Below are 27,347 nucleotides of genomic sequence, written 5' to 3' on the forward strand. Positions count from 1 at the left end.
TAAGTATTCAGCACATATATTCAGCTATTCAGAGCTGCTTTCTGTCCCTCTTATTAGTAATTTCTCTCCCTCTCTGAACTCATACGATCTCTCTTATGGAGCATACTACTTTCTATTTTGTTTTATAATTATTTAATGTGAATGATCAAAAGCTCTTGGAAAAACGAGTATTTGTCCTATGTGTACCCAACACCAAACACAAATTGTAAGAGCTCAATAAATCTTTCCTTAATGAACGAAAATACAATTAGTGGGAGCCACCAGAGGGGTTGCTGGTAGAAACTGACATCTGGAAATGGAGTGGGGATGGAGTTGAGGTACTATTATGTGCCAAGGTACTATTATGAGCACAGCTTCATCCATTATTTCATTTAATCCTTTCAAAAACCCTAAGTAGGTGCTAATAATATCTCCATTTTACAGATGAGGAAATCGTGTTAGGGAAACTAAGACATTTGCCTAAGGTTACAACCAAGGCTGTTTGGGTCTCCCCAGTATTGTCCTTGTCGCCTGTCCCTCTTCTAATTTATCACCCACTCAAGTCCGAGGTCTTTCTAAGACAACAAAGTGCCCTTAATCCCTTCCGCGGGCCAGGTTCTGGCAAACCCGACCTCACAGTTACCAGCCCAAATGCTCGGAGTACCGGAGTGAAAAGAGCACGGACCCCGCCCGCCGCGTCGCTGGTGACGTCATTACGCAGGGCCGAGGCGGCGCGGCCACGTCCTTTAAATAAGGCCTTCCGAGGGCGCGCGCGACAGTGTGAGGAGTGGGGTGGAGCGTGTGTGGAGTGGGGGTCGCGGCCCGGGCCAGAGCCGCCGCGGACCACGAGGTGGGCGGAAAGGATGCCTTGCAGCCGAGACGCGGAAGGGAGGGCGCTGCCTAGCAGGCGGGCACGCTCGTGAGGGCGGGAGGAGGGAACATGGCGGCCCCCTCGGCCGGGCCAGGACCCTCCGCTCTAGGTTTTGGCGCGGCCCCTTCCCCCGGCTTTGCTCGCCCCTTTACTTGCCTTACTGGAACCTTGTTTCTCCTTCCTTCCCCTTTCCCTCAGCCATTCCTTTTGTCCTCATCAACTCTCCCTCCCCAGCCCCAGACGGGGTCAGAATGTGAGAGGTGGATTATGTGGGGGCAGGTCAGGCCCGTCAGGTACCAAGAGACGGACTCCTAAATTTGACTGCTAGTTTCTAACATACCACTTTATCAGTACATTTGGGATGACAGGAGAAGCACAGAACATAGAGTGGTCAAGGCAGATTTGCCGTCCTGGTGATTCCTCTTTATGATTCTGTGAAATGTCATTTAAGTCACCTGGACCTCAGTCTCCTCAGAAGTGAGGTTCTTTTTGAAAGATTCTTGATATGCAGGGAGTTTTTGTCCAGCATTGCTTGCCAGAATCTGTCCCATAATCGTGTATGGTTGGGAAAACGGAAGCAAGATTTCTTTGGGCAGTAAGGGAATAGAGGGGAGCTGAGTTGACTTAGAGCCCCATGCTCTTAAATGAACTAGTATGTAAGCAATGAACACCATCTAGTTTTGACTCTTTATTTCCACAGTGAGTGTCCTGAAAGTTATGTTACTGGAGTAAGTTAAATGGAAAAGGACTCCTACATCAGCATTGCTGTTCTGCTCCAAAGAACCTTGGGAATATTCATCTGTGTGCTGTATTCTGTTTTAGGTGTCCCTGTCAGTTGAGGGTAGGTGTTACAGGTTCTTCCACACCTACGTTAACAGCCCCTGGCCCCCACCCAGTCACCTGCTTTTGATCTTGACCTTTTGTTTTTCCTCAGTTGAGTGTAGATTCTGGAGAAATTCTGCCTCTGTTGGAGTCTGCACTGCCAGGCAGCAGAATTGTGAGCTAGAGTGAAGCAGAAATCTAGGAATATGAGCTCCATGCTGGCCATGGGTGAACCAAGGCTGAACTGGTGAGTTACATCTGTTTGAAATCTGAAGATGAGTGAAGTGGGACTGGTGGCTGGATTAGGAAAGGAGGATTTCTGGCCTGGAGAGATTTGGAGGAAACAAAAAGGAGATAAAAGTTTAGTGGCTCAGAACATACCCTGGTCTTACCTTCACATATTGAGCACTTTTGAGTCATAGCTGATTGCATTCCTCTCCTAAAATGACAAAAGTTGATCACTCTGAATGCTACTAGGTATAATTTCATCATGTATTTATTGTTTATTTTTGGTCTCTTAGTGAAGGAGAGAGGCTAGAAATCTCTTGCGTCCAAGAACTTTGCCCGTTTCTATTTTTTCTATTTTTTCTTTCTATTAGAAAGACCCTCTTTAAGAATGGACAAGCTTCATTTTGTTATATTAGAGTCTACATCAAGTGATAGTATAAATGCATAGACTGTGTTTTAGAATTGTATGAGAACTTCACAAATAGCAGACTTGGTAAGTGTAGTTTTGTAGGGACCTAATACATGTGTGCTCTAAATCAATTTAACACAAATTTACTGAGCATCCACTCTTTGCTAGCCAAAGAGAATACCAAAGTTACAAGAGATTACAAAGATGATTTAGATAGTACCTGACTCATAAGATTCAATCAGGATGAGCTCAATAAGTATTTTTTTTTTTTTTTGCAAACAGTGCTCCCTTCCCCCAAGGAGCTCACTGTCCTTGAGCCCACGAGATTGTTTTTGTATGATATGCAAAATCCTTATAACTTAATGAGGTTTCACGGATATAGTACCATAACAAGTAATAAATTACACTGTTGCAAAGCAAATAAGACATTCTAATTTTTATCATTTATACTTTAACCATAGTTGTGGGTTTTTGTTTGTTTGTTGATAAATACCTTTAAAAACAGTGAGTATGGAGCATTCTAAAATTTCCTGTTTTGGGAATGGGCCCTCCAGAAGTTACCATTTAATAGATTGTTCCATTGTAAGTTTTAGGAGGTGTATACATTTATGCTCCTTGCTATAAAGAACGTGTTCAGATGCAGCACGGATGGTTTTAAATGCCATTGATATTGTGAAACCAAATGTAGTTTACAGCCTTTGCACAGTATTGTAGCCCTTGGACCTACCTTTTTCCACAGGATTTTAATAATCTTTGTCCTTTCTAGGTTATGGTTCTCGTTGTTTTTAATTCCTTCAACCAGCATTTATTGGTTCCTTATTATATGGAAACCATTGACTATAATGTTAGTCTCTAATTATGATGTTATGGAAAATCATGTAAGACCTTAGAAGTGGTTTTAGCAGAGGCACAGCGTTTATCACATTGGCCAAAGACCCACCTAGTAGTAGTCTTTGTAGTGTCTTGTAACCTGGCACAATAGTGCATGAAACAAAACTAAACTGAGAAGCTTTTCTTTCAGCAACCCAACATCTTAATGTTCTGCCCCAGAACCTGAGGTGAGCCCTGCCCCTGACTGACTCTTATTGTACCTCATTGTGGTCTATCTTTAACTCTTAAGTATCTCTGACATTTAATTGGGTCTTAATGGAAAAAGCAAGGCTGATTATTTGAACTGGAGAATTTCAGAATGAGCCTAGGCTAAAATCTGTCCAAGTAAAACATCCAAACTCAAACATCTGATACATGAAATTAAAATTATTAAGAGGTGATTATCTGGGAAAGGGGCTCTAGGGGGCGTGTAGTTGTAAACTACAATTGTACCGTTATGCTGCATGAGATTTTGAATTGTCAGATATAAGTAAATTACTTTGTTTCACAGGGATGTTTCCCCAAAAAATGGCCTTAAGACATTTTTCTCTCGAGAAAATTATAAAGACCATTCCATGGCTCCAAGTTTAAAAGAACTATGTGTTTTATCTAACAGGTAATATATTTATTTATTTAGTTGTTTATTTTCATATTTGATTGTTATTTTTCTGGCAATTGAAGTTTTATATCTATATCCACTATTAAACATTCAAATTATAAAAATGTAAAAATTAAAAGATGGAAGAACCCAGTACCCAAGGATGACTAGTCTTTGGTGTATGTGTATTTATAGATATAGATACAGATATATAGAGATATAGATATATATAAACAAATCTTTTTGGACCTTTCTCCACTCAGATATAAAAACAAAAATGAGATCATACTATAAATAATATAAAATACTATAAAACTGTTTTACAGTTTGCTTTTTTCATTTAAAATAATATTCATGTATCTTTCCATGCCTCTATATATAGCTTAATCTTCTTAATTGTTGCATAATATTTCATTATATAGATACTTTTTAATTCACTTAGTCTGATATTGCAAAATGTGTTCCTCTTTTTTGTAATTATAAACAATACATTGATGAAATTCTTGTAATAATTTTTATAAGATAAATTCATAGAAATTGAATTGTTCAGTCAGATGGCATATGCATTTTATCTTTTAATAGATACTGCCAAATTGCCAGAGATTTTTTTCCTCTCTGATATGAACATGCCTATTGAATGATAATTTTCCCTTCTCTCTGCTTATCTGCCTGTAACAGCTCTTCTTTCCTTTGTGATTGGCTGTTTCTATTCTATTGTGGATGAGTCTTGAAACCAAGTAATTGGGTTTACTAGAATGAACTGTAGATATGCCAAGTGAGGAATTGGGGAGCATCTCTAGAGGAACTCAACATTTACTTTCATCCTTCTCCACTCATTTTGCAGTTGAGAAAGCGTATTTCCAGCCTGGGTTTGGAATGGGTCCCCATCTGTTCCTGCCTTCTCTGTACCCTTCCTGTCAATTAGCATCTCTTCCTACTGCCATATTTTCATTCTCTCTTGATCAGTGTTTAAAGGTGCTCAAGTATTTCCTGTCTCAATCCCTGGAGTCCATGTTACTTTCTTTCCTCTTCTGTTGTTTGTCCTTAGATTTCTTTAAAAACTTATATGTGTTTGCTGGGAGAAAATGAGGGACAAAATGCTATAAGATATGCAGAAAATGTTTAACAAAATGGCAATAATAATAATGCCCTCTCTGTCAATAATTACTTTAAATGAATTAAACTCTCCAGTCAAAAGACAGATTGGGAGAATAGATTAATAAAACAGGATAAAACACTTCACTGCACATCTCACTGCATTTGCTTTCACTGAACATCCCACTCTAATCTGGCCTCCACCCTCACTAGGCTACTAAAACTGCTCCTCTCAAGATCATCAGTGACCTCCCAACTATGAAAATAACTCCCTCTGCTAGTTTTCTGGTGATGGTGGTATTTCTCAGTCTCCTTTGCCATCGTCATTTTCAGGATTGCCATACTGGATCATTATATTCTCTGGAGCTTTTAGAGATACTGATTTTGTACTCTCAACTCATACTTTTGAATTTGAATCTCTAAGGATGTCTGTGGAATCCATTAATTGACCCCACTGATACTCATTTAGGTTGTTTCCATTCCTTTCCTATTAAAACACTGAGCATCCTTTTTATACATATGCTGATATAAGTAGGATAAATTCCTCTAAGGGGGTATGTATATGTTTTTTATTTTGATAGATACTCCCAGAGTGCCATTAAAAACATTTTTTAAAAAGTGCTTTTTTGATTTATCAGATGAATAAATAAGTTCACATGAAAGCAAGTAGATGTTGTAGTAAAGAGGCGATTTAAAAACAACATTCTTGCCTAAGTGCATGATTATAATGTCTTTGCTAATATCACCTATAGAAGGTTGAGTAGATCCCATATAAATGCATCTATGGATTTAAAACTATTTTTGTTATTCAACCTGTACCATTTCTTGAGGATAACTTACTTTTTTAAATTTCTTAAAACTTATCAAATAAATAATTGCCTTTGTTTATTTGAATCAAAGAATGCCTACCAATTCTAGTATCCTGGAACAGGAGGGTAAACATGTATATCTTTACCTTTTTTTAAAGGTAGAATGAACATTTATCTTGAAAAAACAAAAAATAAAAACTTCTCACCACTTTATGTACTTTTATCTCAGCCTTCACCTTTTCAGACTAAAAAAAATTTTTTTAAAGATTTTCTTTATTTATTTGACAGAGAGAGACAGCCAGCGAGAGAGGGAACACAAGCAGGGGGAGTGGGAGAGGAAGAAGCAGGCTCCCAGCGGAGAAGCCTGATGTGGGGCTGGAACCCAGAACGCTGGGATCACGCCCTGAGCCTAAGGCAGTTGTTTAACCACTGCGCTACCCAGGCGTCCCCAGACTAAAAATTTTTAATACTAAGCTTCATCCTGCCACTGCTTCTTAATTTAATGGTTCTTCTCAAGTTTGGCTCTAGTCAGCATGTCATAGGTATGGGTTATAGTCTGAATTATGTAAGGGAAGTGATATCTTGCCGGCAATTGGGTACAACTTCTAAAATACTTTCTTCTTAGAATATGCTTGTTTTTCTTTAGATTTCTGTATTAGCACAAAATAATTTATTAATATAACTTACCTTTTGGCATAGAAAGAATAATGACATGAGGTATTGATTTCATACGTTTCTAGTCTTTTTGCTCATGTTAAATTTTACTAAGCTTTGTTACAGTAAGGAATGGATTTTCGGACTATTTACAGATATTTTCTTGATGGAAAAATTAGGGAAAATGTAAAATTTTTATTAGCCCTAATTTTGTGTTTTTTGTGTTCTCTAACATATTTGGGAAAATACTTCTAATTACTCTGCTTTCTACAATAGGAAGTTTTTATTCAGCCCTTCTCTACTGGAAGGTAAACATTTACCTTTTTTTAAATTAAAGTTTTGGTTGTCGACACCTATAACTGAGTTTTGAGCCAACAATGGGGAAAGTAGCTTCAAATAAAATATGAAATTTTAACATGTTTAATATAGAAAAGTATAAATCAAATTCAGGAGGTTCAGGTAGACTTTAGATGGGGGCTAGAAGCACCATTTCCAAATGCTACTTAAAGAAGCCACCCAAACCAGTAGACTTAAAGGATAGGAGACTAAAAGTTTGGATTCTGCCTTTTTTTTTTTTTTTTTAAGAAACTTTAAGCAAAAAAGGAGAATGGGTGGTTGACAAAATGAAGGGGGAAAGCTTCAAACCATCAACTAAAATAAAATATAATGCTGTAAATGTGGATAGAGAAACCCTGTCAGATGCTTTTGGCTTGCACCCTGATGAAGACTTTGACAGCACTGCACTTGGAAATGATCTTGATGTGCTGCCATTTCATTCTTTGCTGAATGTAGCCAATTTAAGCTGCTAGAATTTCTTGACATTCCTACTCTGGCATATCTGAATCAGCATCTTGTTGCTGCAGCAGCTTAATTAAATTTGCCAGTTTGTGCCACAAGGACAGACATGTTCTCATATTCAGAGAGACAGCTGTGAAGCAGTATTGTTAAGAGTTGTGGACACAATACTGTTAGGTTTGAATAGCTCTCAAGACATTTTCTAGTGAGAAATCAATTTGCTGTAGTACATTTCTCCCAAGATCAGCAGTTAATATTCATTTTGTTAACCTAAAATATGCTTATTTTTATACAGTTATTGGAGAAACTTTAGTAGCTAAGTATGTCTTCTTTCACCTGTATTATTTTCAGATCCAATCTAAGCATCCTTATTTTAATTTCCAAAATTCTTTTCCTATTCACTAACCAGCTCTCTTGATTAGTTTTCCATCTTTAGTTTAACTCTTAAAGGGTGGGGCTGGATATTTTGCTTTATTTTGGGGCCTTAAGGTTATTTTCTAAGAATCTTGGCACTTTTACCATAGTTATTCTAGTATTATAAAGCTGATTTAAAACAAATTATCAGTAGTTTTGGATGAGGCTCACCCTTTGTCCAGACACAGATCTAGATTGGTAATTCTCAGCCTTATCAGACCAACACCCTCCCACTTTTCATAACAAGTATTTATGAGAAATAAGATAACCTCCTTTGCAGCCTGAATTAAAATTCACAGAAAATAATAGCCAAAACATTATATTTTTAAAAATATCTCAGATATAAAAGTGTGAAATCAAAGGAAATAATTTAATTATATATTTTAATATGTAAATAGTGGTATCTATATACTACTGCACTAGAAGATATAATGAAGTAGGCAGATGCACCAGCTAAAATGAACAAAGTTGGATTTTTTTTTTTTAAGATTTTATTTATTTGTTTGAGAGAGTGAGAGCGAGAGTGAGAGAGAGAGAGAGCATGAGCAGGGGGAGTGGCAGAGGGAGAGGGAGAAGCAGACTCCCTGCTGAGCAGGGAGCCAGATGCAGGGCTCCATCCTGGCACTCCGGGATCATGACCTGAGTTGAAGGCAGATGCTTAACCAACCGATTGAGCCACCTAAGCATCCCAACAAGGTTGGATTTAGGAGAGGTTAATGTAAACTATGCCATAGAAGGATCATAAAAATAAAAGAGAATAAAATATATTGTTAGGATAAGTAATAACAGACCAGATTTGTTTGTATATGATTAAGAGATAGCCTAAAGGCACCTTTGAAAGTTGTGTAGTATACTCTCATACATGACATTACAGGCAGCTAGTATTCCTCACCTCTCCGTGCCTTTAATTCTCCCCTTCTTTTGTGACAACCCGGATGCAACTGTAGTCTTCTAAAATTCCCTAAAGAAATTAATACTGTTACAATTGAGAACCACAGCTCTGAATATTTCTTGCCCCTCCCTGTTCTCCCCCTTTTTTTTTTTTTTTAAGATTTTATTTATTTGACAAAGAAAGGCACAAGCAGGGGGAGTGGCAGGCAGAGGCAGAGGGAGAAGCAGGTTCCCCGCTAAGCTGAGCAAAGAGCCTGATGGGGAGCTTGATCTAAGGACCCTGAGATCATGACCTGAGCAGAAGGCAGACACTTGACTGACTGAGTGCACCCCTCCCAGTTTCTCCCTCTTAATCCCTGATCATACTATCTTTAGGATTCTTGGTCACCTATTCAGTAAGTTCGGTTTGGAAATCTGAGATCTCCATGGTTACACTCTATCGATATACATATTTACTTATCTTTCTTCCCCATTCATTTGTCTGATCCACTTGATTCTAAAGTTTTAGAGAGTAGAGGCTGTATTCTTCCTGTGTCCGGCACAAGGCTGATACATGGTAGTCACTCAGTAAATATTAATGAACAAGGGATGAAGAATGAATCAGCAGACCTCCATCCTTCTCATTAGTTTCCCTTCCTCTTGTGTTACTGTTGCTGTTTAATTTGGAACTAAATCATAGGGAACAGTTACTGTGGTGGAAATTAGAATTGTGGAGGCTGAGGAAGTAGTTGTGTCTGTGTGTATGTATTTGTGTACTTTAAAACTCTCTTATTAAAAATGTAGATAACTGCAATCAAATACTAGGAATAGCGACAAATTATGAACAAGATAAGAACTTTGTATTCATGTATCTCGCTGTTGCAGAAAGGTGTTTTTGTTTTTTTCTTTCTTAGCAGTTGGGGGTATTGTTTCATAAATATGGTTAACTGGTTCTCTAGTTACTACTTTCTCCTCTAGTTCATTTCTTTATAGATATGACAGATTTTCTCTTTTGCATTCATTCAAAGCATAAACACATTTCCATGGACTCAGCCATGTATGAGTGACAGAGGATTGTTCAACTTTTCTAAAACCACTATTGCTTCCATAAAGTGTGGCACACAGTGTTGTAATTTTCTTTTTAAGGAAACTAGAACATTTAGAATCTCAGTCAATTTGTGAACCTGTGACCTAAGCATATCCTGCTTTTAGTGGCTTTTGTTCATCATATTAACTGATATAGTTTACTGAAGAATTTAAGCTTTTGAAAACAACTTGCATTGTAATAAAGGTGAACATGAAATACCTGCATCTATAATTGGTAAGAGCAGTTTTCCCCTGTTGAATAAAGGGAAAAAAGTTCCAAACTGAATAAGTTGTCTAAGGATTTTGCCTCTTCCTCTCCGTCAGATAATTGAAGGTAAACTTGTAGTGTGATCCTATCCTGCAGAATACTTAATTTACACCAAATGGCTAAACATCAAAATGCAGGTGGCAGAGTTAGATAATAATCCAGAATTTACTATGTTAATCACGCTATATTCTCCCTGGTGATTGAGAATCATGAAATTCCATGATAGTAATCTTCATGTGAAAAGCACATATTTGTAAATTGTATTTTTTTTTCCAGACGTATAGGAGAAAATTTGAATGCATCAGCAAGTTCTGTAGAAAATGAGCCGGCAGTTAGTTCAGCAACTGAAGCAAAGGAAAAAGTTAAAACCACAGTTGGAATGGTTCTTCTTCCAAAACCAAGAGTTCCTTATCCTCGTTTCTCTCGTTTCTCACAGAGAGAGCAGAGGAGTTATGTGGACTTGTTGGTTAAATACGCAAAAATTCCTGCAAATTCCAAAGCTGTTGGAATAAATAAAAATGACTACTTGCAGTACTTGGTATGTATTCTATTTTTCAGCTTCAGTAAACAATATTTAAAAGTTAGAAAATATTTTAACTTTGCTTTTATGTTTTTAGGTGCAGCTATATTTACAAAAATGGAAAATTTGAGGAGTTTAATTGACAGAGCATTGGTGCTTTCATTCTTTTGTTGGTTCTATTATAGTTCAGGCATTTTGCTCTGGTTCTGAGCGTATTTCACTCCAGTTCATCTTAAGTACTAGCAGAACAATTTTACATTGCTCTTTGAACCAATTTTACATTTTTGTTTGATTAATTAGTAGTTTCAAGTTCTCAATTATATAAATGATGCTGTGTTGAACATCTTGATTGCAAACTCTTTGTTCATATCTATAGTTGTTTCCTTAAGATAAATTCTTAAAAATAAAATTGCCAGATCAAGGATTATACATGTTGTTTAAGGCTTAGATCTGCATTTACACATGGGTAAATTGTAGTGCAAAAAGTTTAAGCCAGTTTGTTTGTACCACTATTGCATGAAAGTTTTCTTTAAAAAAAAAAAAAAAATCTTCGCTAACCGTGGATATTACCTTTTTGCCTCTAATTTGGTATGGAAAAAATGGTGATGCCTTGTTTTATATTAATTTACAGAGTTTACTAATGAAAATAAGCCTTTTCCATGTGTTTATAAGCCATTTCTATTTCTTTCGTAACTTGCCTATTCATGTTGTTTGCACATTTTTTTCATTTGGATGTTAGTCTTTTTTTGTTAATTAAAAGCATTTTATGCAAAAATTTATTAATTTCTAAGTAGGTATTATAATATTAGTCATTTGCTCTTCTATTCTTATGGAGTTAGTTTTTTTTTTTTAAATTGAAGTGTAGTTGATAGGCAGTATTTATTGCTTTCATGTGTTCCACATAGTGATTTAAGATTTATATACATTGTGGAGTTTTTAATAATAAGTTTGTCATTATTATATAATACTGTTTAGCATTTCTCTGATTTTTACTTTGGATGGGATACTTTAATTAGTCTTTAAGTCCAAATTATTAGAGCAGGGATTGAGAAGTGATTGTTTTTAATCAAACTTCTTATTCCAAGACATGTCTACTTTTTTAAAAATCAGGATATGAAAAAACATGTGAATGAAGAAGTTACGGAATTCCTAAAGTTTTTGCAGAATTCCGCAAAGAAATGTGCACAAGATTATAATATGCTTTCTGATGATGCTCGTCTCTTCACAGAGGTAAAAAAACCAAAAAAACATTTATATAAACTGCCAAGTAATAGGCAATAGCAGCATTTTAAAATGTGTGATGATCCTGCCACAATCATATAAAGATATCAGTATTATCAGTTTAGAGACCAAATTGTGTGTATGTCTTTTATTCGTCATGTATTTTAGTAATGAAAATATTAGCACCCAAAATCATATACTGTAGTGTATTCATATATATATGTATTTTTTTTTTATTTTACTGATCCAACTATCAAATTTGAATTATATCTTATTCACATGGATGGTTTGATCTGATGCACTAGATTTCCCTTGTGAGAGAACAGGTGTTTAAGGAGTTGCCTTGGTCCTTAAAAATCTGAATGGTCATTTAGTAGTTAGTCACATAAATTTGTACTCGTTATCTTCAGGATAACCAGCCAGCAAATGGAAGAATTTCAACTGTGAGTTCATTTTTTGATACTTAGATCACTTATGCAAATGTATTAGCAAATCATGTAAATCAATATACTTTGTACCCCACCATCATTCAGTGGGCTTAGGAGAAATTCAGAGTATACTAATTAACTAGTAACTATTAATATATATTATTGTATTAGAGTTTATCTACAAATACCAGCACCAGTCTGAATTTTTTTGAAGTCTTTAAAACTAGTTATTATATACAGCAGTGTGATCCACTTAATAACACCATTGAACTCTACATGTAAAAATGGTTAAGATGGTTAGGTTTATGTGTATTTTACCACAATTTAAAAAACAAACCAAAACAGCTGGTCCCTATGATTTTGGGGCAGCAGAGGATATTAGTTCTACCATTTAAAAACACATTTTAAGGTGAAATTTTGCTGTTAATATGAACCAGAAGAATGATTCTTCTAAGTAAAAGGAAGCATTGGATTTTTATTTTCTCCGAACCTACAAATGATATACTCAAACCAAGTGTCATATTTTTCAATATGGAAAAGAAATTGTAGCTGTTCCTATTTTAATAGTGCCTTTGAAGGGACCAGAATGATGGTTTTAAAACATAAGTCATATCCCCTCATGTCCCTGGTTTAAAATGGTTTCTCAGTTTATTCAGAAAGAGAGTGTCTTTACAAAGTTGTACAGTGCCCTGCATGATCACACTCCTCCCTCAACCCTCCTACCCCGGTCCAGCCTGCTTCATCTTCTGTCTAACTCCCTCTCAGTTCTGCTCCAGCCTACTGGCCTCTTTGCGTTACTTGAATACTCCAAGCGTGGTCCTGCCTTAAGGCCTTAGGTTTTTCCCATCTTTCTGGCAAGCTGTTCCCCAGATAAGTGCATGGATTAGTTCCTTGATTTAAGTCTCTCTCTGTTCAGATGCCAACTATCAATGAGGATATCCCTAATTACCCTGTAACAAATAGCATCACTTTCAGGGTTCCCTTTATCATGTTTTATTATTTTTTATTGTCTTTCTCCACAACACCTATACATAAGTGCTTTTTTGTGCACTGCTGTGTTCCCAATGACTGAGTAATGCCTGACATGCATTAAGTTCTCAAGTGCTCATTGTAATTATTTAGTGAGTATAAAAGTGTTTATTAACAAAGTACATTATTTGATAGGTAACAATCAGCATTAAGTCTTGTTTTTTTAGTCAGATTGACTTGGCAGTATATTTTGTCTAATTTACATTTTACATTTACACCCTAAAGGTTCACTGATATTTTTCTGATTTTTTAGTGTTTTAAAATTTTAATTGTATATTATGAAATGCATTATACTTATAGAAAAGTATATAGAACAAATATATACAGCTAAACAAATAATTATATAATGAACACCTATGTAACTCTCTTCCAAGTCAAGAAATAAAACATTACCAGTAACCCAGAAGCTCCCTGTGTATCCCTCCTAATAATAACATTCTCCCTTCTTGAAGAAGTAGGTAATCACTGTCACAAGTTTGGTGTGGATAGTTTCCATACACTTTTTTTGGTAGTTCTTCGAGCTCACTTTTGCCTGTTTTTGAGTTTTATGTGAACAGAATTCTTCCTTCACTCATTATGTTTGTGAGATTCATACGCATGTATGTGTGTAGTTGTAGTTCATTCATTTTCATTTCTGTGCATTATTACATTATATGAATAAACTACAATTTATTCTGTTGATCACAGTTTGAGTTGTTTCCTGTTTGGAGCTATTCTAAGCAGTGCTCTTATGAAAATTTTCATACATGTCTCTTGGTGCACATGTGCACACATTTCTACTGGGTATATACCCAGGAATGGCATTGCTGAGTCATAGAGTGTGCACATATCTTCAGCTTTAGTAAATAATGTCAAACTGTTTTCCAAAGGGTTATGCCACTTTACAGTCTACCTTTGAGAGTTTTGTTGGTCCGTATCCTCAAGTTAATGCTTATATGGCAGTCATTTCAGTTTTAGCCAATCTAGAGGATATGTTATTATATATATAATAAGACTTTGCATCTTTTCATATACTAATTGGTTATTTCCTATGAATCAGCTGTTCAAGTTTTGCCCTGTATTCTACTGGATTTTCTTTTCATTATTGGTATGTGAGAGTTCTTTGTATATTTGAAATATACAAATTTTATGGGTTATGTGTGTTGGAAGCTTTTTCTTTTGATAAAATGGTCTCTTTTAATCTATAAGTTCCCCTCAATTCCTTTCTTTTCCTTAAACTTGATCTTTTCAAGAATTTGGGTCATTTGGCTTGTAATGTTTCCCACAGTCTAGATTTTGATGATTGCTTATTCACAGTGACATTCAACATGTTCCTCTTTTCTCTGTATTTCTTAAAATTGTTGTTGGGATCTGGAAGCTTGATCAGAATTAGTCTTGGCCAGATGGATTCAATAGATGTTGTGTTCTTTATTCAGGTGGCACATATGTCTGGTTGTTTCTTTTTTGTGGTGGTTGCTGCTGTTCATATTTGATGCCTAGATCTCATTCACTGGGGTTTATAAAATCGTAGGATTCTAATTGCATCATTTATTTGTATTTATTAGTTGGAATAATTTTTATAATTTTATTGAGATGTTTTCCCTTATCTATGTGGTTTCCCGATTCATGTAGCAGAAAAAAAATGCTAAATTCTTACCTTTATATTGCCAGTTTTGAAAAAGTTGATTCCTTCTTCTCCAATGTTGATCAATGTTTTCTTTTTAAAAAATATTATGGTTTTTAGTCCACTGTAATTACTCTTTTTGAAGCTCAAATAATACTAGCTTTAGCCAGTGACCACTCTTCATACTGGCTTTTGAGTCTTTGAGTCACCATGGTAGTCTTTGAGGCTCGTTTTGTACATTTCCTGTCTCAACCCTGGAGTCGGCAATTCTCCAGAGCCCTTGTTTCTTTCAGTGGCAAGTGGTATTTCAAGACTACAGTCTGGGTACTGGGGATGCTCATTGCTGGATTGGTCATTGTTTCTGAGACTATTTCAGTAGATGGAACCAGGAAGTATTTACTTAAAGAAAAAATACCACATGTATCTCATTTACTTTATACCACATTATACTCACAATAACCTTAGAATAACAGTACTATCAATCAATAGGATACTGAAAACAGTTTGGAAAATTTTTTTATGTGTTCTTATTCTCTCCTACTTTTTTTTTTTTTTAAATATTTTATCTATTTGAGAGAGAGAGCACTAGCGGGAGGGGCAGAGGGAGAGGGAGAAGCAGACACCCTGCTGAGTAGGGAGCCCGTTGTGGGACTTCATCCCAGGACCCTGGAATCATGACCTGAGCCGAAAGCAGATACTTAACCAACTGAGCCACCCAGCACCCCTCCCCTACTTTTTGTTTTTAAAAGGTTGTATTTTATCTATGTTTTTAGAGCATATAGTTACTACATACTAAATAAGCTCTTCCTTTTTACCATGTTTACTTTTAAATCAATTTTCTTGAAGTATAATTTACATGTAATAAGGATCCATTTTAAGTGCATGTCGCTGAGTCTTCACAAATGCATATACCTGTGTAACCATGACCACAATCATGATAAGGTATACTTCCATCACCCTAAAAAGATCTCTCTGCCTCTTTGTATCCATGACCTAGGAAACCACCAGTATGCTTTCTGTCTCCATGGATTAGATTTGCCTTTTCTAGAGTTTCATAAAAACTGAGTCACACACAATGTATTCTTATGTCTGGCTTCTTTCATTCAGTATTTTTTTGAGATTCATCCACATTGACACAAATATGCATAATGTGTTCCTTTTTTATTCCTTTTTGTTGTATTGTATAATTATACCAAAATTGGTGTATCAGTTCAGCTGTTGATGGACATTCGTGTTATTTCCAGTTTGGGGCAATTATGAATAAAGCTACCATGAGCATTCTTGTACGAGGTTTTTTGGGAACATATGTTTTCATTCTTCTTGGGTAAAGAACTAGGGGTAGAATTTTCAGATCATATGGCAAGTGTAGTTAAGTGTTATTAGAAGCTGCCAAACTTCTTCATAATGGATGTACCATTTTACAGTCATCAACAGTGTATAAGAGTTCTAGTTGCCCTGTACTTTTGCTAACACTTAGTATTGGTGATCTTTTTCTTTTTTTAGAAAAGTAAAAGTAGAGTTTTGATCTCAGGTTTCATCTTTCTTCCTGTTGATGACCTTAGTCACACCCATACAATTGTTTTTTTTTTTTTCTTTTTCAAATTTTTATTTAAATTCTTGTTAGTTAACACAGAGTATAATAATGGTTTCAGGAGTAGAATTTAGTGATCTGTCACTTACATATAACACCCAAAGCTCATCATTACAAATTCCCTCCTTAATATTCATCACCCATTTAGCCCATCTCCCACCCACCTCACTTCCATCAATTCTCAGTTTGTTTTCTATCATTAAGAGCCTCTCATGGTTTGTTTCCCTCTCTCTCTCTTTTTTCCCCCTTCCCATATGTTTATCTGTTTTGTTTCTTAAATTCCAGATGTAAGTGAAGTCATATGGTATTCGTCTTTCTCTGACTTATTTCACTTAGCATAGTACACTCTAGCTCCATCTGCATCATTGCAAATGGCAAGATTTCGTTCTTTCGATGGCTGAGTAGTATTCCATTGTGTATGTATAATGTGTGTGTTACATATGTGTATATACATGTATATATGTGTGTGTGTGCGTGTGTATGTATACACACACTACATCTTTATCCATTCATCAGTCAGTGGACACTTGGGCTCTTTCCATAGTTTGACTATTGTTGATAGTGTTGCTGTAGACCTCAGGGTGCCTATACCCCCTCAAATATGTATTTTTGTATCCTTTGGGTAAATACCGAGTATGTAATTGCTGGATCCTAGGGTAGTTCTATTTTTAACTTTTTGAGGAAACTCCATGCTGTTTTCCAGAGTGGCTGCACCAGTTTGCTTTCCCAAGTAATCTTTTTATGTTTTAACAACCTCGTGGGTATGTAGTGGTGTCTCATTATGGTTCTAGTTTGCATTTCCCTAAAACAGTGATGTTTTAAAATCTTTTGCTGATTTTATTGGTTTTTATTTTTATTGAGTCTTGAAAGTTCTGTATATATTCTGAATACAAGTCTATTATATATGTAGTTTTCTCCAGTTTGTGACATGTTTTTTTAATGTTTTAAAGAGTGTCTCTCAAAGAACAGAATTTTAATTATAATGAAGTCTCATTTTTCAAAATGTTTAATGGCTGATGCTCTTATGTGTTCAAGCATAGAAATCTTTGCTGACCCCAAGTGGTTCTCATTTGGGATCACTTTTACTTCGTTACCTCTGCCCCAGGGATTTTAGCAATCTCTGGAGACATTTTTGGTTGTCACAAGTGGCTGAATGCTACTGGTTTCTATTGGCTAGAGGCCAGGGATACTACTAAGCATCCTGCAATGCACATGACATCTCCCACAACAAAGCATTATCCAGCCCAAAGTGTCTCTAATGCTTGTGTTGAGAAACCCTGATCTAGAGGTTTTATAGCTTTAACTTTAATGTGAATGTCCATTTCAAGTTTTTATGGTGCAAGATGTGATGTTTGGATCAAAGTTCATTCTTCTTTCATATGGCTATCTAGTTCTAGCATAGTGATTCTCACCTGAGAGTGATTTTGCCTCCCAGAGGACATTTGGTAATGTCTGGAGACATTTTTGGTTGTCACAGCTGAGGAAGGAGTACTTCTGGCATCTGGTGAGTAGCGAAAGGTGTTGCTAAATACCCTTCAGTGTTATAGGATGGCCACAAAGAATTACCTGGTCCAAAATGTGGAAAGTGCCAATATTGAGAAACTCTGCCTAGCACTATTGGTTGAAAAAGCTATTTTTTTCCCTCATTGAATTGCCTTGTCACCAATGATATGTGTGTGGGTCGATTTCCTGACTGTATTTTATTTCATTAATCTATAAATCTGTCTTTATGCCTCTGCCATCTGGTCTTTTAAGTTTTGAAACCATGTGGGGGAAGTCCTGCAACTTTGTTCTTTTTAAAAATTGTTTGGTTCTTTTTAGTCCTTTGGATCTCCATGTAAATTTTGGAATCCACTTGTCAATTTCTACAGAAGAGTTAGGTGGGATATCAATAGGATTTCTTCACATCTGTAGAACTTGTATTTTACAAATATCTTTTTTTTTTTTTAAGATTTTATTCATTTATCTGACAGAGAGACAGCCAGCAAGAGAGGGAACACAAGCAGGGGTAGTGGGAGAGGAAGAAGCAGGCTCCCAGCGGAGGAGCCCGATGTGGGGCTCGATTCCAGAACTCCGGGATCACGCCCTGAGCCGAAGGCAGACGCTTAACGACTGAGCCACCCAGGCGCCCCTTACAAATATCTTTTAAAATAGTGTTGAGCTATATTGCCTTTCTTCCTTTTCTTTTTAAATAAAATCTGACATCTCTTGCCTTATAACTAGAAAGATTAGTTATTTACCTTCATTATAATTGATGTTTGTGATTTCATTTGTCTTTTCCTAAAGTTCTTTCTAATTTTACGTCTTTTAAGAGGATTGACTTTTTTTTCTCCTTCTTTTCCTCTCCGTATTGATTTGGAACTTATTCTTTGTTTTTCTGTTCTCCTAATGGTTACCCTTGAATTTTTACAGTGATTTTTTCCCCTCATTGAATTGCCTTGTCATTATTGATGTGTGGGTCAGTTTCTGGTTCTATTCTGTTTCTATTAGTCTATGTATCTACAGAGACCATAGAGCATTTTGACTTTCATCACATCCCTCCTGACTGATGTTTAATGCTGTCTCTTTTTTAAACCTACATTATTATTTTATATAAACAGTGTTTGTTTTAATTTATCTACAAATTCTGACGATTTTTGGCTTTCCATTTCTTCTTCTCAAATACACATTCTGAGGTCCTCCTTATTGTTCCTGAAATGCTTTGTGTTCTAGATGTTCCTTTGATGACCGCCTCTTGTTGATGAACAATCTTTCAGTTTATCTGAAAATATTTTTATTTTGTTCTCCTTATATGATAGTTTTACTCCATGCATAATTCTAAGTTGACTGTTTTGTTTCTCAATCTGAAGATATAATTCTACTTTTTCTGGCTCCTGTTTTTGAAAAGTGTGTCATCTGTTTGTCCTTTTTTTTTTTTTTTAAAGATTTTATTTATTTATGTGACAGAGAGACAGCCAGCGAGGGAGGGAACACAGCAGGGGAGTGGGAGAGGAGAAGCAGGCTCCCAGCGGAGGAGCCCGATGTGGGACTCGATCCCGGAATGCCGGGATCATGCCCTGAGCCGAAGGCAGACGCTTAACGACTGCACTACCCAGGCGCCCTGTTTGTCCTTTCTTTTAGGGAATCTGTCTTTTCTCTGTGACTACTCTGTATTTTTGGTATTTTACAGTTAAACTACAATGTTTGTGTGTTTAAATCATACTTCATTCATTATGTTTCTTGTATCTGTTATTCCTGTCCTTTATCAGTTCTGGAAAATTCTCAGCCATTTTATATTATTGCTTCACGTTTATTTTCTCAACTCTGTCTTCGTGGGAGTCCCATCGCTAGGTTAGACCTCAGTCTGTCTTCCATTCCGTCCCTGCCCCATCTTCCTCTCTCCCCTCTTTAACTGTGGTAAAATGTACATAACATAAATTTTTAACCATTTTTAAGGACAGTTGAATGGCATAAAATACTTTTTATACTCTCGTAAATATAATTCTACCATCTACCTCTAGAAATTTCTCATCTTCCCAAGCTGAAACTCTGTACCCATTAAATAATAACTCATCATTCCCTCTTCTCCCCAGTCCCTGGCAACCACCATTCTCCTTTCTAGCTCTATGAATTTGACTTTTCTAGGTACCTCACATAAGTGGAGTAATTTTCCTTTTGTGATTTTTATTTCACTTAGCATAATGTGTTCTTCAAGGTTCAAGTCGAATGTGTCAGAATTCCCTTCCCTGGGGTGCCTGGGTGGCTTAGTCGTTAAGTGTCTGCCGTTAAGCGTCTGCCTTCGGCTCAGGGTGTGATCCTGGCGTTCTGGGATCGAGCCCCACATCAGGTTCCTCCTCTGTGAGCCTGCTTCTTCCTCTCCCACTCCCCCTGCTTGTGTTCCCTCTCTCGCTGGCTGTCTCTATCTCTGTCAAATAAATAAATAAAATCTTTAAAAATAAAAAAAAAGAATTCCCTTCCCTTTTTTAAAATTTATTTTTAATTGTGGTAAAATACACATAACTTAAAATTTACTATCTTCATTATCTTTAGGTGTGCAGTTCAGTAATATTAAGTACGTTCATATTGTTATATAGCCAATCTCCAGAATGCTTTTCACCTTGCAAAACTGAGACTCTCTACCCATTTCTGAACTGTTTCTGCTAAAAACACTTTTCATACCAAATACGTGTTTTATTTTGTTTTGTTTTGTTTTGTTTTCCCCACACCAGCCAGTTCTCCATCTCTCTGGAAGGCAGCTATTCTCACCACTATCCACCAATACAAGTTATCCAACTCTCTGGACAGTAGGCCTAGGGTTCCCATGGCCTCCTCCTCTGGTTCAGTAATTTGCTACAGAACTCAGGAAAACACTTTACTTACTATTCTAACTTATAAAGGATACAACTCAGGAACAGCCAAATGGAAGAGAAAGATGCACAGGGCAAGAGATGGCGGAAGGGGCACAGAGCTTCTACGCCCTCTCCAGGCATACCACCCTCCCAGCACCCAAGTGTTCACCAACCTTGGAGCTCTCTGAACCCCATAGTTTAGGGGTTTTTATAGAGGCTTTGTTTCCTAGGCATAATTGATTAAATTATTGGCTGTTGGTGATTAAGTCAATCTCCAGCCCTCTAATCATGCCCTGGTCTTTCTGGCAACCATCCCCCATCCTGAAGTTCTCTAGGAGCCAGGAGTCATGTCATTAGCATACAAAAGACATTCATTCTTGTCACTCAGGAAATTCCTAGGGTTTTAAGTGCCTTGTGTTAGGAACGAAGGACAAAGACCAAATACATATTTCTTATTTTATCACATCCATTAAACAATAATCCTCAATTCCCACCCCTCCCAGTTTGTAGAAACCACCATGTTACTTTCTGTCTCTGAATTTGATCTTCTCTAGGTAACCCCATGTAAGTGGAATTTATGGTATTTGTCTTTTCGTGACTTATTTTACTTAGTGTAATGTCTTCAAGATTCACCCATGTTCTAGCATGTTTCTAATAGCATGTTTCTAAATTTCCTTCCTTTTTAAAGCTGAATACATATTCCATTGTATGTATTTGGACATTTTGCTTATCCATTCATCCATTGATGGATGCTCTGGTTACTTCCACCTTTGGGCGGTTGTGAATAATGCTGCTTTGAACATGAGTGTACAAATAACAGTTCAAATCTCTGTTTTGTGAGCCTTAAATGTAAGAGTCTCATGTTCAGTGTCTCACCTGATCTTCCCACTGTTAGAGGCATTTGACCTCAAGATACCTCATCTTTCATGGGTTTTCTGCTCCTGTTTCTTCTCACTCTAGATGTCTGGGGTTTATTTACTTACTTATGGTCCTTGAGATTCTTTCTGCTTTTTACCAAGCCCAGTCATGCATGAAAATTGTTAGTTGTAATTTATCCAGTATGTAGTGGGATTTGGATAGAAGTGCTCTCTCTTCAAAGTATACGTACTCTACCACACTGCCAGAAGTAGTGTCCATTATGTTTTTACGTTTCAAACATTTATGATACCATATTTTTCCTTTCTGGCCCAAAATAAAATCTAGGGAACAGAGTCATTTTCACCTTTCTTTGTAATGATAGATCTGTATTATGTACATGCATGTGCTTTTGGTGTATTTAGTTTTCAAGATATTTTGAATGGTAAATAATATTTGGTGGTTGGGTGATGGGAAACAGCCAGAATCTCTTAACCTTCATAGCTGTTTTTCAAAGACAAATAAATTATTAGTTAAAACCCTTTTTAAATATATCAAGTAATGATCCTATAGTTGCTTAATACCTACCAGTTGTGAAATATCTCTAATAATATATAGTAATGTATCTGAATATAAGAGTAAAACTGTGTTAGATTTTCCTGTGACTTTGAAACTTAAGTTACAAGCACTAACATCCAACAGAGTTTTACCAAGAAAGATGTATGAGCAAATATCTAACTAGAATAGGCTCTATGTCATATAGTTCTTATGTATTGCTTTCTTTTGCACGTGTGTTCAAGTTCTTGTGATGACTGCTATAGGGTGGGAATGCTAGGGGTGGAAGTTAACTAATATAAATGAGGAGCAAAGATACTATGCAGAGCTGACTGCAGTTGACTGGGATTTTTAAAAAACAAACAAAACTTTTCCATGTTAACCCACATCTGCCTTAGTTGCAAGTAATATCCTGAATAAAATACCAAAGTCAGTGTTGAAAAGAATGGATGGAGGGGGAAAATGTGAAAGACAGCAGGGAGTGAGGATGGGGAGAGGCGGATATGAAATTAGATGAAAAGAGACTGGAGTAAAGTTATTAATTTGTAACTTGACAAATTTTATAAATGTCTGAAGGAAAAGAGGATATAAAGATTACAAAGATATGCTTATTGCTAATTTACTTTTGTGATATAAAGCAAATTCTAAAAGGTTCAGATTAGATTCATTGACAGTAGAAGAAAAAATAAGTTTCTTTGAAGATGATATACATATGTTTTTTAATTATAACCCCACTCTCAGCCAAAACCACTGTGCATCTTTGAGTTATTTACATGTTATCACAATGTCATATATTCTGCTTGAGTAAAGCTGTGAATTTTATTTCCTTCTTGATTATATTTCCTGGTAAGTTATTAGTATTTTGAAAAGTTTGGTGAGAAGAAAATACTAAATTTAATTAGTTTTAACTTTGTTATTTATTTTTTTAGATTGTAAATTAGAGTGATTTGTTAGATAACTACTTTGTTAATTCATCGTGCTTCGGAATCTTTCTAGTGTATTAAACTTATTTATTTCTAATTAGTCATGTAACTGCTTTTACTGCAAGAAAATGTGTTGACATTTTCACGTGGCTTTATTTCCTTGACAGTTTCTTAAATAGCACAGAAAATATGATGCATCTTTTTTATTTAATTTAAAATTTTAATACTATTGCTAATTTTAGTATTAATATCAATCTTTTAAGAAATTAGGTTAAAAAGAATTGTTATGAAAACAGATTAACTCAAGGAATATACATTATGCTTGCATTATTAGAAGTTTGATTAATGAAATGAGGCTAATATTTATAATGAATAATTATATAGTCACGTATAACTAAATTATTTTTGTTGTATTATTAGGGAAGTAGGATACAAATGAATTTCTCTTCATTTTTATTTCCTAGCAAATTTTAAGAGCTTGTATTGAACAAGTGAAGAAGTATCCAGAGTTCTATACTCTTCATGAAGTCACCAGCTTAATGGGATTCTTCCCATTCAGAATAGAGATGGGATTAAAGTTAGAAAAAACTCTTCTCGCATTGGTAAGGTTTACCGATGAAGGTAGAAACGTACTTTTGTCTGAAACATCACCTATATTTCACATAGACAATATTTATGTTTAGGTTTTGAACAATAATAAGATATAACTTTTAAAATATGCAATGCAAATGTGTCTTTTTGTTTTATGGATATCAATATTTGATATTTTTTTAAATGTCACTACCAACTTTATTGGTTTTCTTTTCTTCATATCTCATCTTTCTTAATGTTCCAAAATATGTAAGCAGGGAACCTCTTTTCTTTTAAATGATTTTACTCACAATCATTGGAAGTAAGTGTGTGTAGAGAAGATATTTTAGAGTTTCTGTTATATTTGTACCTCATAAAATGAGAGGTTAGAATGTAAAGTGGTAAGGAAAATGGCATGGCACCCTTGCCTTGGATTTTTTTGGAAAAAAAACATATATGTAGGTTGTCAAGCAAAACATGGAAGTCGTGGCTTTAAGAAGGCTCTAAAGTAGAGTGGAGCATTTTAAGTTAAGAGTTTCATATGATGAAAAGATAGTTTTCTTAGGGGAAAAAATACATGTGATATTTGCAATAAGACATTCCCTTTCTTCTTAGGGCAGTGTAAAATACGTGAAAACCGTATTTCCCTCAATGCCTGTGAAGTTGCAACTCTCAAAAGATAACATATCTACCACTGAGACACCAGAAAAAACAGCTGCAGCTATGCATTATGTAAGTAGGAAAGTACTTTTGGATTTTCCCAAGTAATCGTCTGTACCTCATAAAGTACATATGATCTTATTGTTTTAAAGTCCCCTTCTTGGGGTGCCTGGGTGGCTCAGTCGGTTAAGTGCCTCCCTTCAGCTCAGGTCATGATCTCAGGGTCCTGGGTTCAAGCCCCACGTCAGGCTCCCTGCTCTGCAGGGAGTCTTCCTGTCCCCCAGCTCATTCTCTCTCTCTCTCAAATAAATAAAATCTTAAAAAAATAAATAAATTCCCCTTCTTGAATGTCTCCTTTCTTTTCAGTACTTCATCAAAGAAATTTCCAATAAATATAATGAAGTAACAAATTGTATGTTGTTTTTCAGGATATTAGCAAAGATCCAAATGCAGAGAAGCTTGTGTCAAGATATCACCCTCAGATAGCTCTAACCAGTCAATCATTATTTACATTATTAAATAATCATGGACCAAACTACAAGGAACAGTGGGAAATTCCTGTGTGTATTCAAGTAATACCCGTTGCAGGTTTGTGATTTGCCATATTAAGTAATGCTCTTAAAAGAGGAGTTGGAACAGTTCTATCAGCTATCTAAACATAGGCGGTCTTTTGTCAAATAAAAAAATCTTAGGTTTTGGTTTAAGGAGGATGTGAATTTTACATTTACATTTAGTAGAACTTTAAATATATAATGCTGCTATAGAGTTCATACTCCTGCATGAATAATTAGATCTATAAAACTTGTATTTGTATGGGGGGGTGAGAGAGAAATAGTTATGGTTTAGGGTAGCCAAAAATACATGAAATAATGAGGTTCTCTTTCATCGAAATGAAAATTCAATACCTTATTAGACAACCTCAAATGGGTGAGTTTCCAAGATTTATTTACTTGTCTGGTATTGGAATTCAGAATTAAAATAGGCCTATACTTGGAAGCATAGGATAGTTTTTCTTTGGACAGTAAAGTTAATATCTTCTAGAATTCATGTTATTATATATAACAATTATAGTAAATATAGTAAATATCTAATGAAATAAAACTACAGACTAGAGGTAAATGTAATATATTCTCTGTGGGTGAATTTCATCACTTCTTGAAAACATAGTCCTATAAGAACTGAGTAATAATGACAGTAAAAATATAAGAGATAAAAAGCAGAAAACCTTTTTTAAAATTTATTAGAAAGACAACATCTTTTTCTTGCCAAATTCTCTCACCCTTATATCTGTTAGGGACATTAAAGATCACAAGTTCAAGGGTGGCAAATACATGAGATGTGCTACACTTTCCTATGCTATATTTCTTTGTTTGGTGATCTTTCTGTCCTACATCCTGTTTGTTTGTTTGTTTGTTTTGAAATAGAGCTAGACACTAATTACCCTCTTTCCGCTGTTTTTGTTTTAAGGTTCAAAACCGGTTAAAGTAATTTATATTAATTCACCACTTCCCCAAAAGAAAATGACAATGAGAGAGAGAAATCAAATCTTCCATGAAGTTCCATTAAAATTCATGATGTCCAAAAACACATCTGTTCCAGTCTCTGCAGTATTTATGGACAAACCAGAAGATTATATGTCTGAAATGGAAGTATGTAATGCCTACTTTTTTTTTTTTAAGGGAATGTACTTCTTTATCTTTTTGAAGCATAAAGTTTTATTGCAAGTCTTTAAATCTAGTAGTTAAAAATCAAGGCTTTAGATTGGAACTTAAATTGAACCCCAGGTCAAGCTAGACTTTAAACAACTAATTTAACCTCCCTCAGCCTCAGTTAACTCCTTTTGTAAAAGAAAGATGGTAATACCTACTTCAAAAGACTGTTGTAAGGATAAAGTTTGATATTATATGTAAAATGCTGAGTACAGTCTTTAGTATATATGTAAAAACTTAGTCAGTGGTGGTGGTAATCATGACAGTGGTTTTATTTAATTGGCCTCATTCATATTCAAGAGTTTTTTAAGTATGAAAAGGAATAGATGAGTTTGATTGGTACAGAAAAGTGTTTGGCCAGATTGTTAATCCTTTTCAGTATTCTCAGAAGCTGAGTGACCTTAGGCAACTTCGTAATTTCTCTTTGTTTCTGGTTTGCTCATCTGTAAAATGGGTTTCATGACAGTACCTAACTCAGGATTATTTGGGATTAAGTGAGTTAATACAAGTAAAGCATTTAGGACAATGCTTGGCGCTCCATAAATACTATTTTTATTATTTCGTGTTTAGACAAAACTTCATTCATTTTACTCATTTTACAAATATTTATTGAGCAGATACTGTCCTATGCACTGAGGATACAGCAGTGAATAAAAATAAAGTCTCTTTTTCTCTCGCAGTTTACATTAGTGATAGAGGATGCACATAATTAATAAAACTATAGCAAACAAGCAGAGTAGGTTAGGGTAAAGAGATGGCAATGGGACTATTTTAAATTGATAATCAAGAAGGCTTTTCTAAGGACAGAAAATATGAACAGAGACTTGAATAAAGTGAAAGAGCAAACAAAATTAGAAAATAAAATAGAAAAACATTTTTTTAAATTTTATTTATACCTAAGAGCTCATACTATTTTAAGAATATTGGCCTTTTGTCTTTAATATTTGTTTATATTTTTCTCTGCCATTTGCCTTTAATATATTTATGGTGTAATATCATAAAGCACTTCCAAAATTTGAGTTTTCTTTTTTTACATTTTTAAATCTATCTTATGTACTTGGTGTGAGGTGAGTGTCAGGAAGTAACAAGCACTATGAAGAAACATGAAGTAGGTTAAAAGGGATAAAAAGCGACAGAGTAACTTCTTTCTGTAATGGCAAACCAAGTAATTTTCAGCTTTACCATTACTGATTACAACTAAAAATGCTGGACAAAACATGAAAATTTCTTTCTTAGAATCATCAAAGAGCTAACGTGATAGTGAGGAATTACAGGGCTGAGATACTAGAGAAGACCAGAATCCAGAGAGGTAAGTCTTTCACTCAGAGTCATTTTTGCCCTGAATGGTATTTGCCATTTCTGAAAGGGCAGCAATAAATGAACTATGCTTTTGGCAGCATCACAAGACTAGGGGGACAAAAGTCAAAGTTTGGTTTTCTACCAAGGGCTTGAACCCTACAGGGGTTCAAGGTTGGTACCCCAGCCTTACCCCCAGGAGTAAGAGTGAACTAGAAATAAATCCACTTTCTCAGAGACTGTAGCCTGAGTTTTCAGGCCTTGAACTTGGATTAGATGTTTCAGATTGCT

General features: G+C 35.6%; 1 protein-coding gene across 3 annotated transcripts in view; it reads left to right on the forward strand.

Moving 5' to 3' along the window:
* The first annotated feature begins 704 nt into the window (after positions 1–704).
* Positions 705–27,347, forward strand: part of ICE2 (interactor of little elongation complex ELL subunit 2) — a 70,660-nt gene continuing 44,017 nt past the window's right edge. Inside the window, exons 1-10 of one of the 3 annotated variants that reach the window (XM_008706045.2) lie at positions 705–829; positions 1,551–1,691; positions 1,785–1,919; positions 3,691–3,795; positions 10,045–10,306; positions 11,399–11,518; positions 23,286–23,423; positions 24,007–24,123; positions 24,480–24,639; positions 25,519–25,700. In XM_008706045.2, the coding sequence (XP_008704267.1) occupies positions 1,879–1,919; positions 3,691–3,795; positions 10,045–10,306; positions 11,399–11,518; positions 23,286–23,423; positions 24,007–24,123; positions 24,480–24,639; positions 25,519–25,700 (1,125 nt within the window). In that variant the 5' untranslated portion in view covers positions 705–829; positions 1,551–1,691; positions 1,785–1,878. Of the gene's footprint in view, positions 830–1,550; positions 1,692–1,784; positions 1,920–3,690; positions 3,796–10,044; positions 10,307–11,398; positions 11,519–23,285; positions 23,424–24,006; positions 24,124–24,479; positions 24,640–25,518; positions 25,701–27,347 lie in introns of those variants that run through there. The other 2 variants (XM_040620565.1, XM_040620566.1) reach the window with 2 other exon arrangements.

This window comes from Ursus maritimus, unplaced genomic scaffold (genome assembly GCF_017311325.1).
Source record: "Ursus maritimus isolate PB19 unplaced genomic scaffold, ASM1731132v1 scaffold_35, whole genome shotgun sequence".
In the NCBI taxonomy this organism is placed as follows: Eukaryota; Metazoa; Chordata; class Mammalia; order Carnivora; family Ursidae; genus Ursus; species Ursus maritimus.